Genomic DNA, 16,520 nt, shown 5'->3' on the forward strand with positions numbered 1-16,520 from the left:
GGGATACAGTCTAGAGAGAAAGGGCTGGTTATTCTACAGTCTGGACTATAACCCAAACATGTTCTGGAGCAATTCAGCAAAATTCATGGAATCAAAGTGCTGGTCAGACAGAATGGAGTGGCGACCAGTTGACACAAAGGCACCTCCAGCAATGATGACAGAAGAGGATTTTGAAGACCTAGGATATAACAAAGAAAATATATTCGATGAAACAGATGAAAGGCCACTACAAGAATACATGGATATGGAGCAGATTCAGAAGAAAGATTAAGCAGAGGAATGGCAGAGGTGATGGAACAAGGATCAATCACTGAAACTCAGTTTGACAGTAAATCCTTTGGACTCATAGTGACACGACCGGAATGGAGAAAGAACCTGGACCCAACCATACATGAAGCAATGAGTGGAGAAGACAGAAAGCACTGGGAGGAGGCCATGTGAAAGGAGCTGGATGGATTAGAAGCGATGGGCACGTGGGAGATTGTTGACCTCCCGAAGGGTGCAAACACTGTCGACACATGTTGGGTACTCAAGATCAAAACCAATGCAAACCTCATGCCGACAAAGTTCAAAGCCTGGCTCATGGCATGAGGTTTCACTCAATGCGAGGGCATCAACTACATGGAGGTCTTCGCACCAGTAGCACCCATCCAATCCATTTGAGGGGTGATCACTGTTGCAGCAATACAAGATTGGGAAATAGACTCTATTGATGTAAAGCAAGCATACCTGAACTCTACTATACACCATGATGTATATCTAAAGCCCCCAGTAGGAATCAAGATACCACCTGGAAAAGCATTGAAGGTAGTGAAAGGACTGTATGGTCTGAAACAATCGGGCCAAGAATGGAACATTGAGTTAGACTCACATCTCTGGATGATCAGATTTCACTGCATGCCAAGTGCACCATGCCTATACTCAAGAGGGACAGGTGACAAGATCACAATCATCACAACATACATGGACGACATGCTGATAACATCACCCAGTCATGATGAAGTGGACTGCACCAAGCAAGAGATCATGGACAAATGGGAAACACAAGACAATGGAAGGATCAGAGAATTCCTGGGTATCAAGATCACATGTGATAGAAAACAGAGGAAGATATCTCTAGGTCTAACAGCATACATCAAAGAAATGGTGAACAAATGGTTAGGAGGAGCAAATGAGAAATCTTGGGTACCCATGCTAAGCATAGTGAACATCGCTGGAGGCAAGAGATGTGATCCTCAGCAAGCAAAGAAATATCAAGAGTTGGTTGGCCAACTATTATGGGTCTCCAACACAGCCCGACCAGATATTGCCTTTGCTGTTGGCATATTGTTGTGATACATGTCGATCCCAATTGACAGTGCATGGAAGGCAGCCATTCACATGGTAAAGTATCTGAACCAGATGAATGGATATCAGTTGCATTTAGGAGGGGAGACAAACGAGTGCTCAGATACACCAGTAACAACATATACTGATGCAAACTGGGCATCCAACCCCACAAATGGACAAAGGAGTACTTCAGGGTCGATAACATATGTATATGGATGTACAGTAAGCTGGAGGTCTCACGTTCAAAAGTGTGTGGCACTGTCAGCAGTTGAAGCTGAGTTCATCGCCACTTCCGAGGCAGTGAGAGAAGCATTGTTCTTTTCATACCTGCTCCAGGATTTGGAGATCATGAATGTTCAGCCCATACTATACACAGATAGCCAGGGGTGCATGCAGGTGAGTAAGGATCCAGCCAAACATTGGAAGCTAAAGCACATCGACACACAGTATCACTTCATCTGTGATCACGTGCAAGAGGGCAATGTGGCAATCAAACATATCGGAACAGCAAACAATGTTGCAGACATCTTGACAAAACCTTTACAGGGTCTCAACACCTCACAATTAGCTAGGATGATAGGGCTGGAGATCCCGCTGAAAGGGGGAGTTGAAGATGCATCAGCATCTCAAGCAAGATGCATGTGTTATGGCTGAGACACCAAGACATGGGAGGCTTACTTAAGTGAGAAGCACAATGAGGTACATGATTGTTGTCATGGCAACAGCACAGTGGCACTCAGTATCATAGCAACACAGGAGTATGAATGAAGTGACACGTCCTGTCTCGGATAGGACTAGAGTGGCAAATGGAGTATATATATGTGTTTGTCATTTAGTTTCACACTATGAAAACTAAGCATTACATGGAACACATGGCTGTGGTAAAGGGAGTCTGATCGTGACCCCGATATCGCCGAGTATTAATTGTTATCTTCAATTTTTCCTTCTCGAGTCTTCGATTTTTGGCTTCGGCTGCTGCTATTTGTCCGACTTCCGCTTTCCCGGACACGCAAGATCGGGTCTCATCTGCGAGGTGAAGCGAGATCAGATCTGTGACATCTCTCCACTTTTCCGGCGCTGAGAAGAAGGAGAAAGCTGACGAGTCCAACACAACACAGACAGACACACGCCAAGGTCTTCGCAACCCGGCAACAAAGGGCTCACGTAACGTCGATCAAGGGTCTCATCGCCTGGGAGGACAGCAGGACGGAACAAGTTTGCTTCCTCAACCTAACTCAAGAATCTCCATACTCTCCTCGCTCTCGGTGTTGGACATACCTTTCACGATCCAAGTCGACACGGTCTTGCTCGCGGTCCTACAGCACTCAAGCCGTCATGTCGAACACGGGCAACTCCTCCTCGTCGAGCACAACAGGCCAGGCACAGCCAAACAAAGGCGCTGTGCCGTCCTTTCTTCAACGACGATTTCCACGCGCCGCCTTTGTTGCCAACAAGATCATCACCTCCCGCACAGGTCGTACCACCGCGAAAGCGTGGTCCTACCGCCGCCCTCTCCTCTTTGGCTTCTTCGCAACTTACACCGCTATTGGCTATCTCAAGCTCAAACGCGATGCCTACCTTCGTGACTTTGTGCACCCCGATACTTACTTGGTTTGGAAGATCTACGATGGCTCTATCGTTGAGTCACGCGGGCCTCCCTCAGTCAGCGCGCTCATTAATGCTCCTGCGGCCGGTGAGGATGCGCCGCATGTGATGGAGTTGTTCGAGGTCATCCGGGCGCTGAAGTGGGCTCAAGCAGACGAGCGCATCAAGGGTATCTTTGCCGACTTTTCCGGCTTACATCTTCCTTCGTCAGTGACACCAAATCGACTTGGCCTAGCACAGATCGAGGAGCTGATGCAAGTTCTTCACGAATTCAAGCGGGCCAAGAAGCAACAGCATGGAGAAAAGGCGCGGCCGTCGATTGCTTGGGCAGACACGTTCAACAGCCAAGGCTCCTTCCTCCTCGCGTCCGCTTTCGATGAGCTGTGGATGCAGCCAACAGGCTCAGTCCCATTAACAGGTCTCGGTGCTCAGATTCCTTTCTTCAAGAAGGTCCTCGACTACTTTGGCATCAAGGTACTTGCTGAAGCACGACGAGAGTACAAGTCAATGATCTCTACTTTCAACCGCGAAGAATCGCTGTCGGCACCGCAAATCCAAAACGAAGCCGAGCTGCTGGGTGAGCTCAACCGCGGTCTCATTCACGCAGTTGCAGTCAACCGCTACCCTGATGAGGATCCAGATACCATGTCAGGCAAGCTCGAACAGTGGATGAAGGAAGGTCCCTTCTCGACACGCGAAGCTAAGGAGCTTGGTCTCATCAATGGTGCAGCTTTCAAAAGGGATATCATCAAGCGTCTTGTTGATCCCAAGCACGGCGGCAACGAGGAGACAAAGTTCAAGTCCCTACACCACTACAACAAGGTCACCAACCGTGGCCTTGAACGACAGCTCAACGACGACGAGGTGGTACAGGTTGGTGTCGTCTACCTTCTTGGTGGCATCAGCTCGGCACCCGGCGAGTTCTCGACCTCCTCCGTGCTCAAGGGTCTCAAGGAAGCGGCAGAGCACAAAGATATCAAATCGATCGTTCTGCGTATCGACTCGGGTGGAGGAGACGTCGTTGCCAGTGAGTCGATCTGGGATGCTGTCAAGCGCGTGCGAGAGGACTATGGCAAGCCAGTAGTTGCATCTTTCGGTAACGCTGCTGCTTCGGGTGGCTACTACGCTGCCAGTGCCGCTGATGCCATTCTTGCTTGCGAGAACACCGTCACCGGATCCATCGGTGTCGCATCTCTCCGTCCTACTATCACACGGGCTTTCTTCGACCGCTTCAATGTCGGTATTCAATCGTTCTTCACCAGCTCCACTTCGCAATCGACGTTGCACGAGCTCAACGAGGCACAGTGTGCCAAGTCGGCCAAGCACATCGACCAGATGTACGACGACTTCCTGCAGAAGGTCTGCGATGGACGTAACATCTCGCGAGACGTGATCGAAAGTCTGGCCGGAGGAAGGGTCATGACTGGTCTCAGCGCATGGGCTCGATGCAATCCAGATGCAGAACTCGAGTGGGCTCAATTTAGCAGCGGTGCCGGATCAGAAGCTGGTACTCCTCGAGCTGAGAAGGTTGTCGAGCTCGGTCAAGAGGCTGAAGCTGAAAAGCCTGCCACTGGCAAGAAGGCAGAGGAGAAGGATGTGCAGGAGAGCGTCAAATCAGCCGTGCGCAGGATCAAGGCCGTCAGTCTCACAAGCCAATGGAAGACGAAGGAGGTCGCCGCCAGCAGTGGCAACAACACGATCATGATCGAACGTGTCGGTCCCACTCAGCCTTCCGCCTCTTCTTCCTCGTCCGCTTCTTCCGCCGGTGAAAACGGCGACAATGACGAGCACAACCGAATCCTCTCTGACCTGATTGCAAGAGCAGAAGAAGCTCTCTTGGGCCGCTCTGATGCTGCTGTCAGCTCCAGCAGCCAATCTGCCTCCGACTCGTCTTCGTTCGAGAAGCCCTTGACAGGAGCCGAAAAGCTCAAGAAGCGAATGGAGGAAGAAGAGTCGCGTCTTGCCATGGCTGCTCATTTCGCCGCCGAAAAATCTCGCAAGTCAGATAGCGATGCCGAGATCAAGACCGCTGGAGTCGTCGCAAGTGAATCTGACGCTGCTGCTGACGCCGCCAAGCTTGGCCCATACGGCAAAGGTCTCGTTGACTCCATCGGTGGTATCTGGGATTCTGCTTTCTTCGCCATGACCCTTGCCCTTCAAGCTGAGATCGAATCTATGGTCACCAAGGACAACCTCACCCTCGAGCAGGCCACTGCCAAGATTCGTCCCGGTGCTGATCGCGAAGTCACCGAAGATGGCATGCTTGCCCTAGCTACCGACTTGAGAGTGGTGCGATTCCCTGAAGACAAGCCGTTCTGGAAGAAGGTTAAGGCGATGAATGCGAAGGGTGATGAGCCGCAGTTGTCGTTATTGCCTAGGTCGGTGAGCAACACCATCGCATTGATGATGCACGAGGCTGGAGAGAAGGCAGCGAGAGCAGCGGTGAGGATGATGATCGCCACCGCTGCTGATCCGAGTGGTATTGCGGCTGCGTTTGATGACCCGCAGCTGGCGGAGAAGTTGCGGGTCAACAATGGATTGGGTGCAGGTAACACCAGAGGCAGGGCGAGAGCCGAGTACCCTCTTGCTTCGCTGTTCAGCTAGATCACACTTGTAATAGACGAATAGAAGCCTCACTCCACGGCCATCAAGTATACCTGTCTTCATAGAAACTGCTATCTTTGGATTAACAGCTTTGTTAGGCCGTCTCAAAGTTCGCGTCACAAAATAGCGACCTCGGCCAACTCCGAAACCGCACAAGTGGCGGATCTGAGTTTCTCATTCAGGACCATCGCCAACTATGATTGCTCGACCCGGCGACTCTGTTGGACATCATCACCTCCCCACTTCTCTATCTGCGATAAGGGTTACATCACTTCTACTACTGCTACGGACCTCGTACAACAAACTTCAACATGCTCACATTATCATCGACGCTTTGAGCTTCCTCTCTGCGCCTTCCTTGGCTCTTGACGCCTTTTCAATTTCCGGTTGGTACCCTGGTTCTTCAGATCTCGTGATGATAGCGGCGCAGTTCACGCTTGCAGGCCTTTCAGAGATGTCAGCATGCACGCTTGCCGCGTTTGCGGCGCTGCTTGTTCTAATAACGCCATATATCGCATCACTACTGTCGCAACTTAGTCTCACTCAGCGCCTTGTAGCGTCTCTGGCCATCTACATGCTCGTCTCGGGGCAGCAGCAACACCGATCAGCCAAGCGCTTCGCCGTCGACCAGCAAAGGACTACATCAGAGTCGAAGATTCCTTCAGCTGCTAACTCAAAGCCCTCGCAGCCTCGATCACAGCTGTCATCTCCATCATTTCAGAAGAGAAGCTCAGCATCACGGCCCGCAGCACCATCCGGAAATGAAAGCTCAGTCCCCGAGAAAGTATCGCGAGTTCAGAGCGAGCAATGCCCACAACTAATTGACGCATGCTACCTTGATGCAGCAGCTGCACCTCCCTATCCATCGGGTTTGGTCAAAGCTGTAGCAGACGAGCTCTCAACCAAGCTCCTCTCCAATCCGCATTCAAAGTCACCCTCAGCTATCTCTACCGCCGATCAGATTACTTCTGTCCGCCTGCGGGTCATGCGCGAGCTCTTTGGCATTCAAGACACGCACAATTGGCATCTCGTCTTCACTTCTGGCGCAACGGCCTCCCTAAAACTTGTCGGCGAGTCGTTCGACTGGAATTCTGTCGCTAGCTCATCCAAAGCGTCCCCTGGCTTCTCTTACTTGCTAGAGAGCCACACAAGCGCAGTCGGGATCAGAGTTATTGCTGCACGCGCAGGTGTGACCAGCTCGAGCTTTAGCGAGAACGATGATCTGACACAAGTTGGCGCCAGTGGACTCGTCGTGCTGCCGTTGCAATGCAATGCTACAGGTCGAAGGTATTCGGATCTGGTCAAGCGAGTGTGTCGAGCCAAAAGGAACGACACGCTCGTGATGGTTGATGCAGCTTCCTATCTCTCTTCCTCCTCTAGGCTCGATATGTCACAAGTGTTGCCAGAGGAGACGCCTGACATGATCGCATTTTCATTCTACAAGATCTTTGGCTACCCAACTGGACTCGGCGGTCTCCTTGTCAAAGCATCAGCCGCACCTCGACTCAGCAACAAGACTTACTTTGGCGGTGGGACTGTCGACTCTGTCCTAGCAGAGAGTTGTTGGACAAAGCCAAGAAAAGAGTTCGAAGCGCGGTTCGAGGATGGGACGGTCAACATACACGGTATTGTTGCCGTCAATAAAGCACTCGACTATTACGGCAAGACGTTCGGCCCTTGGGCTGCTCGGAGCGAGTACGTTGGTGGTCTGAGAGAGAAGCTCATTCGTGCTATGCGAGGTTTGATGCATGGAAATGGATCAGCAGTCGTCCGACTCTATCCAGAAAATGACGCAGAGAAGGAGTTTGGACCCATTATCAACTTCAACATCCTTAACAGCAACGGCTCCATAGTCCCACCACAAGAAGTGGAACGACTCGCCAGCATCAGCAACATACACCTTCGTATGGGTCGACACTGCAATCCTGGTTTCGTTACTTCTCAACTCGGCATAACACACGAACAGCTCAAGACGGAATACGCGGAGGGTGTTGGATGCGATGATGCCAGCGCTGATGCTGGGCTTGCTGTTTCGGTGTCCTTGAGGGCGAGCTTGTGCCTGCTGAATGTGGAAGAAGATGTGGAACGGTTGATTGGGTTTATTGCCAGGTTCTTCCTTTCCTGCTCTCCCATCTCTTCAATGCACAGCGTTTCAGGAAAGACTGCATCCAGGAAGGAGAAGAGGTTCGAACTGGCCAACATCACCGTCTACCCGGTCAAGTCTTGCGCCGGTCAAAACCTCCGCCCTGGTCAGGAATGGGGATTGACACGACACGGGTTGGAGTACGACAGAGAATGGATCGTAATGAACCTTGCCAACGGAAAAGCTTTGAGTCAGAAACGTTTCCCAAAGATGGCTCTAATCCGACCCAGTATCGATCTGGCTACACGCAAGATGACGGTTTCCATCGCCGGTTCCTCGACTAGCGTCGCTGTGGATTTGGAAGACGATTCGCAATATGTTGACGATGCATCTTCTTCAATCTCAGCAGAGGTGTGCGGAGCAGAAATCCGTCCAAGAGCGCACAAGTGCGAAATCTTGCGACGCATGCTCACCGACCTTCTAGGCGTATCTTGCACGCTTGCTCGACAAGCAACCGAGGTAAGCCGACATTCGAAACTCGACTCAGGAAGCGACAAGATCCCGCTCATATTCAGCAACGAGTCGCCTTTCCTGATGATCGACTCTGCTAGTGTGGACAAAGTCAGTCGGTGGATTCAGCAAGATTCTCAACCTGCGCTTCTTCCGGGCAGTGAGGAGTTGGCTTCAGATTCAGGCTACTCTTCTATCTCTCACTCGCTGGACGGGAAGGAGGAAGGTGGGATAATGGCTCAGGCAGCTAGCTTTCGTGCCAACTTTCTCATCTCTCCCCTCAGCACGTCAGCTCAGGAAATTAAGGCAGTGGAAGCATTTGCAGAGGACGAGTTGAGCAGAGTAGTGATGGGCGGCAAACACGTGTTCGGTGTCCTGGGCGAGTGTAGGAGATGTCTGATGGTTTGTGTGGATCAGGAGACGGGTGAAGTCAAACCTCAGACCCTCAAAGCTTTGGCCAAGTACAGAAGGAATGCAAGGGGAAGGGTCATATTTGGTAGCCATTTGTGTTGGTTGCCTGACATCGGCTTGAAAGAGGAGGAGGGAGCGAAGGTTTGGGTCGGGATGGAGGTCGTTGCTTCCTAAGTCCCCGTTCCATCTTGTATCATTAGTCATCAATTGTTACCCGCCACTTTCAACTCTTTCCGCAGTTTTTGTATGCTTTTGTGATCCTTGTTGATGCTGAGAGATAGTACATGATAGCGTAAATGATGCTGATCAGAAGGGCCACCAACTCTTCTTACCCTCCTTCTGTCCGTCTTTTACCTCTGACACCACTTTCGACCCTGCGTCAGACACCTTGGCTTGCGCCTGTTCGACCTTCTCAGCAATGCTTCTCGCCGTGCTTTCCAAACCAGCTGTATGCGCGTTCATCAGCTTCGTCTGTTCATCTCTATCCAATACGTTCCATAGCAAATGTAGACCGAAGTAGGCACTGCTGCCATAGGCTAATATGCGAAGCAGCGCTGGAAAGATATGGCTGTAGAGCGAGGCATGTCTCGCTGAAGCACCTGTCGGGTTGGATGCTCGAGCGGCTTTATATGCCGATTTGTTCGCAAGGTATCGTTGGGCTTCGTTCAGTTCTTCTTCTTGTGTTGATTGTGGTGCTGCGAGGCTGCGGAGTTGTGTTGAGGTGAAGGTGCGGACTGTCATGGGTGTGCGGCGTGTCAGCAGAGGTCTCTGCGATGTTGCTCGTAGTAGGGGTAGGATTGACGTTGTTGCTGCAAACATTGTGTGAGCGAGTAGGGTGATTGTTGGAGCAAGGCAACCAAGAGGAGAAGAAGGCAGGAAAGAGTGTCTGTGCCAAGATAGGCGAAAGCTCAACTGTGAGATCCAGATGGAAGGTTTAGTTCAAATCGGGCAGTGGAGGTGGAAATCGGAATCGGCGATGTCTGATGAATGACTGAGGCGCGTGAATTATTATTATGTTGCTGCTGGTGAAATGGCAAATCCAACAAAGTCGCGTCTCGAACATACACACTTTCCCACTTGATTTCCACCTTCTCTCGGCCTTTGACTTGCTGCTCACTTCCATCTACTCACTTCCATCTCCTCACGCCTTTATCCACCAAACAACACCATCATCAAACCCTACCGTCGACTTGTTCTATATACCCCCAGCACTCACAGTCTGAATCACTGCGCGCTCGATGTGCACCACTCAAAGGTTGAAACCATCGCATAGCCCAACTTCGAAAACAAAAAGAGACGACCGGTGATGGTTCCCACCGACGAAACCGCGATCGACTCAGCCCCACCGGTAAAGAGACCACGCGGCAGACCACGCAAAGCCCAGTCGGCTGAGATCGATACTTGGCAGCCGCTGCATCCCTGGGCCAGCACCTCGAAGCACCAGCAGCTGTCGACAGCTACAGCATCCACATCATACCTGCCGCCAAAGAAGGCACGCGCTCAACCACAGGAGCAGCAGCAGCACTATGTGTCCGCGATGCAACCTCCGCCGCAGCCCCATGCTGCAGCACCCATCACGACTTCGAGCTTCTATGCCCAACCACAACAGCAGCCGCAAGCATATGTAGTGCGAGCATCGGCAACGCCAGCTCCAGCACCAGTGGTCGAGCCGCAGTACGTGATGCCGATGATAGCACCGAGACAGAACATACCAACGCGCAAAGATCTGGAGTTCTTGCTGGGTGGGCCGCCAAGAGTGCGCGAACGGTCATCGACGCCTAGTACGGCGGGCTTCCAGGCGAGAGCATCAGTAGCACCAGCCGACAGCACCTACCCTGCGGCAGCACCGAGAAGAACAGTTTCTGCGGCTCAGTATCAGTACCAGACAGAGGCGACACCAGTGGCGGGGTCCAGTCAATCCTCAGTCCAGCAACAGGAACCAGCTGCTGCTCGCCTATCAGTAGCACGTCACTCAGCACCTTCCCGTAGACCACGACAAATCGACGTATTCCCTGGCGACGAAGATGGAGAAGCAGATTTGCAGGACTACGACGAAGACGATGGGCTCGCACTTGGCGCAGAGGCAGTCATGGAATCCGACCACGACGGTGACTACGCCGACGCCGAAGACGAGACTCTGCCCAATGATCATGACGATCCAAATGATGGAGACTTCAGGCCGAACAACTCTGCCAAACGCATCATTCCCCACTCACACACCTCAGGTCATGCAGCCGATGCTTCTGGCTCCGTCTCCACCCCTCCCCGCGCCACAACATCTGCCCCACGACGCAGCCTCGCAAGCAGCAGTACAGCCGGCAAAGTCCCAGGGAGCGCAACGAAGGCTGATCCTTCTGATCCCAACGAACCGCCCAAACGCCGCGGACGATGGCGTAAGGAAGACTACACCCCTGACGTGCTCGAAAAGATCAAAGCCGCCAACGAGATCCTCGCTGTTGCACTCGAAGCGTCTGCAGAACATCCGACTGAAAAAGCAAGTCGTCGCAAGAGTCGGCAACTTCGTCTCGACGATGTTTTGGATCGCAAAACTGTTCAATCTCTCTCCCCTGAGATGCAGGCCGCTCTCAGAAGGGCTCGAAACACACAACTGCAACGAGAAAGAAGAGAAAGGTTGAGAGCAGAAGCAGGCTGGACCGGCAAACGTCGAAGAAAAGCGCCTGTTGGACCCTTCGAAGGTGTTGGCGTAGAAAGCAGTGCAGGGGAGGACAAAAGGCGTGGGCGAAAACACAAGATCCCACAGCACGAGGGGGATGAAGTAGAGAGTGGATCAGGGATTGTAGAGAGAGCGAGGGGGAAAGTGTTTGAGTGGATGAAGAATGTTTCTAGTGAAGCGGAGATGAGTGTCGAGCCTGAGATGCCTTTTCAGACGGATGGAGAGGGAGGTGGGGGAAGAAGTTTTAGTTCTGAACCGACGGTGCAAAGGAAGGGTCCAAGCACTTATCCACGTCGGTCGGTAAGCCAGACGCATATGGCTGCTACAATTGCGACTTTACCTTCAAGTTCCCAACAGCAGAGGAGGGAGAGCTCGCCGTTGACACCGGATAGTGCTGAGGCTAAAGAGAAAGCAAGAGAGGGCACGTTAGAGGGTGGGTTGGTGCGGGATATTGATCCGAGATTGCAAGCTGACAGTTCTGGCGAGCAAGGGTTCTTCTCTCGTTTCGGTACCGTGACTGGTAAAGTCCAGCCTGTTGCACCAGACACACCTGCTCCGGCTCCGGTGACTACGGCAGTGTTGGCAGTTGGGACCGGAATCAAACCCGACATCTCGGACGCTGGAGTTGTGGGGGAGAAGAAAGACTCCAAACCAGCCTACGAAGCAGGCGTTATGGGCGATGAGTATTATTTCTCCACTTGAAATCGCTACACTCCCTCTTTCTCTCTTCTTCTCTTCTATCAGACTGCGCTCAAAATCGTGGTGAACTTTCTATGAGTTGCAAAATGTCCGGTTGATGAGTTCCATGGCCTTATGTCTCAGAGATAGCAAACCAGGCATCCCTAGCATCCACTGCAAAACTCCTAACACCCCTCACTGGATCATCAATCCCCTTCCCATCCCTACCCAGTTCTTTCAACACGACATTCCTCAGCGGGTGCAAATGGTGATGCTCCAACCCTCCTGCCTCCACCTTTCCAGCTGCTTCTTCCTCCACACCTCCTGGTTTCGCCGCCAAACTAGCCAAAGTTCGCAAAGCGGCAATCCTCGTCAAGCTTGGCGTAAAATCACTTGGCTCGATATCCGCCAGCAGTCTAGTAACGATCGAAGTTAGATGCTCGGCGATGAGCGCAGTTGGATTGAACCCAGCCTTAGCCTCAGTGGAAGATGGGAGCTTTTTCCCTACTTCGCTAGCCACCGTGATAGCATTAGCAGCTGCCGCTCGCGCCTTTGAATCCGGTAAACCCAAAGCCTGGATCAGAAGCGGAAAAAGACCTTCCAATCGCTCGACCAGCATCGTCGACGGAAGAGAGGGTAGAAGACCGGCCAGGGAGACAAGATAGATCGTCTTTGCATCCACATCCTTCTCTCCGTGCTGATGTTCGTGGTCGCACTTTTCCCCATGAGCATGATTGTGGCCTTGCGAATGGGTCACTTTAGCAGCGGCACCATAACTCTCCAATAACCTCGGCAGCAAGAAGCTAAATAACTTTTGCTTCCACAACAGCCTTACCGTAAACCCGTTCTCCTTTGTCGCAATACCATCTTCACCCACGCCAACAATCGCGGAGAGATCCCTTGCTGCAGCCCTAGCGAACTTCCACTCCGCACCCTCTACCCCTTTACCCTCCCCCCTACCTCCTTGTACCAGCTGCGTCGTAGGAGCCTGACCAAAGATCTTAGACGCAACATCATCAAAAATCTCAATCAGAACCCTGTTGAGCATCGCTTCGGATAGTTTGCTGGATTTGACCACCAATGCGCGGGTTAGCCACATCCAGATCTGCAATGCTACCCTTCTCTTCGCACGACCCAAGGCTGAGGAGGAGGAAGACTTGATGTTGTTGATCCAGAAGGCGTCGAGCAGGTCAAGGAAAGCTTGCTGGGATTCGTCGATGAACTTGTTGGTGAGACTGACGATGGTCCAGAAAGCCGAATTGAGTTGGAGTGCTTCGGATGCTTTGAGGGTGGCGCTCTTTGAGTTTTGGGCCGAGGCGAGTGCCCAATCGAGCAGAACTGAGAGGGACGAGAGTGCGGCCTCGTGTTTCGTTGCCTGTTTACCTTCGGAGGTGAGAACAACCACTCCAGCAGCAGGGTTAGACGCAACAACAGCAGCACTCAATAGCGCAATTGCGTTCCTACTCGCCACATGCCCTTCACCGAACGGAGCGAAAGCGTTCCTCAGCTTGGAGCTGCTCTGAATTAAAGACTCCCTCTCTGTAGTCGCACCTTCGACAAAGGTCCCAGTACCACGAACAAACGTCTTGTTGAGACTACTCAGCAGCTCTTTCTGCTTCGCTCCATCCAGCAACTTCACAAACGTACCCAACAGTGCCGCCATATCAGCCACAACCGCCGGATCCGCCGCGATACTCAACTCTTCCCCTCCACTCTTCGACGTCTCCACTCCCGCAAGCGCCAACGTCACCAACCTCGGCGGCAAAGTAACCGCATACTTGGTCAAATCCCTATGTCCGTTCGCTCGCTTCAAATCGACCATTGTCTGCAGAGTCAGAATCAACCCCCTTGCATATCCGACATTAGCTTCCTGCAGCGACTTGAGCTGGTCTTGAACAGTGGAATCGGCTTTACCTTGTTCATTTGTATCTGTTAACCCAAGGATTCCCTTCTCCTCGCCTGTACCGCCGGATGAAGTGCGGGAGCTGGGTCGACAGCACAGTTCTAACTTCGTGAAGAGCTTGACTACCACTGCTTCGAAAAGGAATGGAGCTACGCATAGGCGTGAAAGAGCGCCGAGGGAACGTCGGATATTGGCTTTGATGAGCTCGATTTCGGCCCCTGTATCGTCCATAGCATTACCTGGGGTTCGTCCTTCGGGATCATCGAGGGGTTTGATCCTATCCGGCAACTTCTCCAACAGCACAGGGAGTACCACTTGTTCGATGACTTTCGCGGTCGGGTTTGCTGCAGCAAGAGTATTCGATGTGCGTTCATTCGAAATCACCTCGATTGCACATAGCGCTTCCTCCCTCACATCATCCCCCACGGACGACGTGAGCAACGAAGCAACCTCCCGAGTGAGGAAACTAAGCTCGTCAAAGTCTAACAGCGGCTTTTCCGCCTTACCCTCCTTCCCAGGCGCACCATTGCTGCTGAGGATGGAAATCGACACTACTGACGAAAAGACTAGCATTGCTGAACGACGGTAACTCGTCGATCTAAGCCCGTTGCTCAGACAGTTCAACAGATCCTCCAAAAAGGCATCCAAAGGTCGATTATCCCCCGCATAGCTCCTCCCCTTTGCACTCTCCGGCAACAGCTGACCTGACCCAATCTCACTCCCTACCGCCGCAGTCTCCTCGCCAGCTCGTGAAAGCTCCGCATGACGATACACCTTCGCCAAAGCCTCCAGCAGCTCTCCAATTCCCGCTAAGATGGGGGTTCGCTGTGCAAGGTCTTCGGGATCAGCAAACATCTTAGTCATCTGATCCATGAACCCGTACACCGCCAAATACGCAGTACTCGTACTAGCACGCACTAAACACGAAAGAACCTTAATCCCCGCTTTCGCAAGTGACTTGCCCGGTTCTTCAAGCTCGACCAAACAATCATGGACCATCTTCGGCGCGATTCCCTTTGGCGGGTCCACTGCTTCGTACAAGACATGCAGGAGCATGGTGAGCGTGTCAACGGCAAGATCGCCAGTTTCGTCATCAATCGCGTGGAAAATTTCGATCTTGAGACTCTCCCATAGCTTTTCGGCGTTGGCGAGTGCTGCTGCACGACCGTAGACTGGCATAGCCGCGATAAGTGTTCGAAGGGTGTCGAGTTTGGCTGGCCCGCCTACTGCACTGAGCTTCTCCAATAGCAGAGGGTAGCCGAGGGGCGCCATTGCGGGAGAGGCGCAGATCGCTGCTCGAAGCGCAATTTTGAGATCATCGGATGTAATCCCATAGGGATCGTCAGGCGGAGGTCGGAAAGTAATGGGGAAGTAACAGAAAGTAATGTCGAAGAACTCTTCGGTCATTTGTCGATCCATAATCCATTCAGTCAACAAGACTTTATCGACGCCAAAGAGAACCATTAGGTTGCGAGGGTCTTTTTCGCCAGAAACCATCTTGACATAGCCTGAGAGAAAGTCTTTTCCTTGACAAACCTCGGATTGGGATGCATCGGCGGTGGGTGGATCGACTTCCATTGGTGTTGGCGAATTTGGCTTCTCGTCGGTGGTGTCAGTGGAGGAGGAGGAAGAGCGATATGCTTTGAGCGCATCTCTATGATGAGCAACCAAGCTGTCCAACAGCCGATAGATGATGAAGCGTAGACTTTGAGGATGGTTGCTCGCCACGACATGAGTAAAAAGTGCATCTGCGACTGCATGCGCTTGTTCCTGACCAAATCCTTTCACTGGCGCTTCTCTACCCGGTGCTACTCCCGCTGGAGTCTTACACGCACCCAAGACAGTAAGCGCTTTCAGCGAGCTTACAAGCATAGCACTTCCCTGTAATGTTTTCTGTTCCACGTCATTTTTCCTAGCCCGTGGTGCAGTGTCTGGTAACACTTCAGGCGCTTTCGAAGATCGAACAAAGTTGTCAGAGATGATTACACCATCTGCGACCTTGTGCGCGAAGAAGGAAGTGAGTGTTCGGACTGCTTGGATAGTGAATATGCTGGATAAGGGCTGCTGTGTAGAGATAGGTTGTGATTGGGAGCTGGGTTCAAGGAAATGACATGTGAGATGGGACAAGAGTTGGACCGCACGGGTGCGAGTGTCTTCTTCTTCGGATGTAAGGTATTCGCCGAGGAGGCGGACTAGACCGAGAAGCGAGACTGAGCCGGTGGCGAGGTCGTTGATGAGGGAAGGGGGAAGGTCTTGGAATGAGCCTACGATGTAGGCTCTGATTGCTTGTGCTGGGTCCGACATGATGGCACTACTACGCAAAATAAACCTTGTGCGCTGCCAGAGCCAGTTGAGAGATACGGTTAGATATGCAGCGGATATGCGGAACTGGATCACGATGATACTGCTGCTGTTGTCGTCGAATGATACGGTGATAAAAATGGTGGTGAGTTAGTGGTTGCTTAGTCGATATGATCAGCTATCAGAAGAAAGAGTGACAGACTCATGACGTTTCCAAAACTCCACCTTTTTTATCTTCTTCTCGTCATTTTCCGGTAGTGTAGATTTATGAGAACTTAACAGATTCTCTGAAAGTGATCTCGGCGAAATCTCGTCAAGTGTCCCCGATTTGAGAGCCTTCAGATCCGTCCAATAGGGCACAGGCTCAGCCGATACGGTCGATAAGGCTAAATGCCTCCACTTGACTGCGGTTTGCTACACAC

General features: G+C 52.0%; 5 protein-coding genes across 5 annotated transcripts; 3 read left to right on the top strand and 2 right to left on the bottom strand.

The window, feature by feature from the left end:
- Positions 1 to 2,664: 2,664 nt before the first annotated feature.
- On the top strand, positions 2,665 to 5,538 carry UHO2_04317 (uncharacterized protein; the record flags this gene model as incomplete). The annotated part of the gene is made up of 1 exon (XM_041555990.1): positions 2,665 to 5,538. The coding sequence occupies one exon, from the start codon at positions 2,665 to 2,667 to the stop codon at positions 5,536 to 5,538; it is 2,874 nt and encodes a 957-aa protein (XP_041411924.1).
- A 196-nt stretch (positions 5,539 to 5,734) lies between these two features.
- Positions 5,735 to 8,716, top strand: UHO2_04318 (uncharacterized protein; the record flags this gene model as incomplete). Its single annotated transcript, XM_041555991.1, has 1 exon — positions 5,735 to 8,716. The coding sequence occupies one exon, from the start codon at positions 5,735 to 5,737 to the stop codon at positions 8,714 to 8,716; it is 2,982 nt and encodes a 993-aa protein (XP_041411925.1).
- Positions 8,717 to 8,848: 132 nt separating this feature from the next.
- UHO2_04319 (uncharacterized protein) lies at positions 8,849 to 9,361 on the bottom strand (the record flags this gene model as incomplete). The annotated part of the gene is made up of 1 exon (XM_041555992.1): positions 8,849 to 9,361. One exon carries the CDS (start codon positions 9,359 to 9,361, stop codon positions 8,849 to 8,851), a length of 513 nt encoding a protein of 170 aa, XP_041411926.1.
- Positions 9,362 to 9,848: 487 nt separating this feature from the next.
- UHO2_04320 (uncharacterized protein) lies at positions 9,849 to 11,918 on the top strand (the record flags this gene model as incomplete). Its single annotated transcript, XM_041555993.1, has 1 exon — positions 9,849 to 11,918. The coding sequence occupies one exon, from the start codon at positions 9,849 to 9,851 to the stop codon at positions 11,916 to 11,918; it is 2,070 nt and encodes a 689-aa protein (XP_041411927.1).
- Positions 11,919 to 12,027: 109 nt separating this feature from the next.
- UHO2_04321 (uncharacterized protein) lies at positions 12,028 to 16,101 on the bottom strand (the record flags this gene model as incomplete). The annotated part of the gene is made up of 1 exon (XM_041555994.1): positions 12,028 to 16,101. The coding sequence occupies one exon, from the start codon at positions 16,099 to 16,101 to the stop codon at positions 12,028 to 12,030; it is 4,074 nt and encodes a 1,357-aa protein (XP_041411928.1).
- Positions 16,102 to 16,520: the final 419 nt, after the last annotated feature.

Source organism: Ustilago hordei, assembly GCF_900519145.1.
Source record: "Ustilago hordei strain Uho2 genome assembly, contig: UHO2_contig_08, whole genome shotgun sequence".
Classification (NCBI taxonomy): domain Eukaryota; kingdom Fungi; phylum Basidiomycota; class Ustilaginomycetes; order Ustilaginales; family Ustilaginaceae; genus Ustilago; species Ustilago hordei.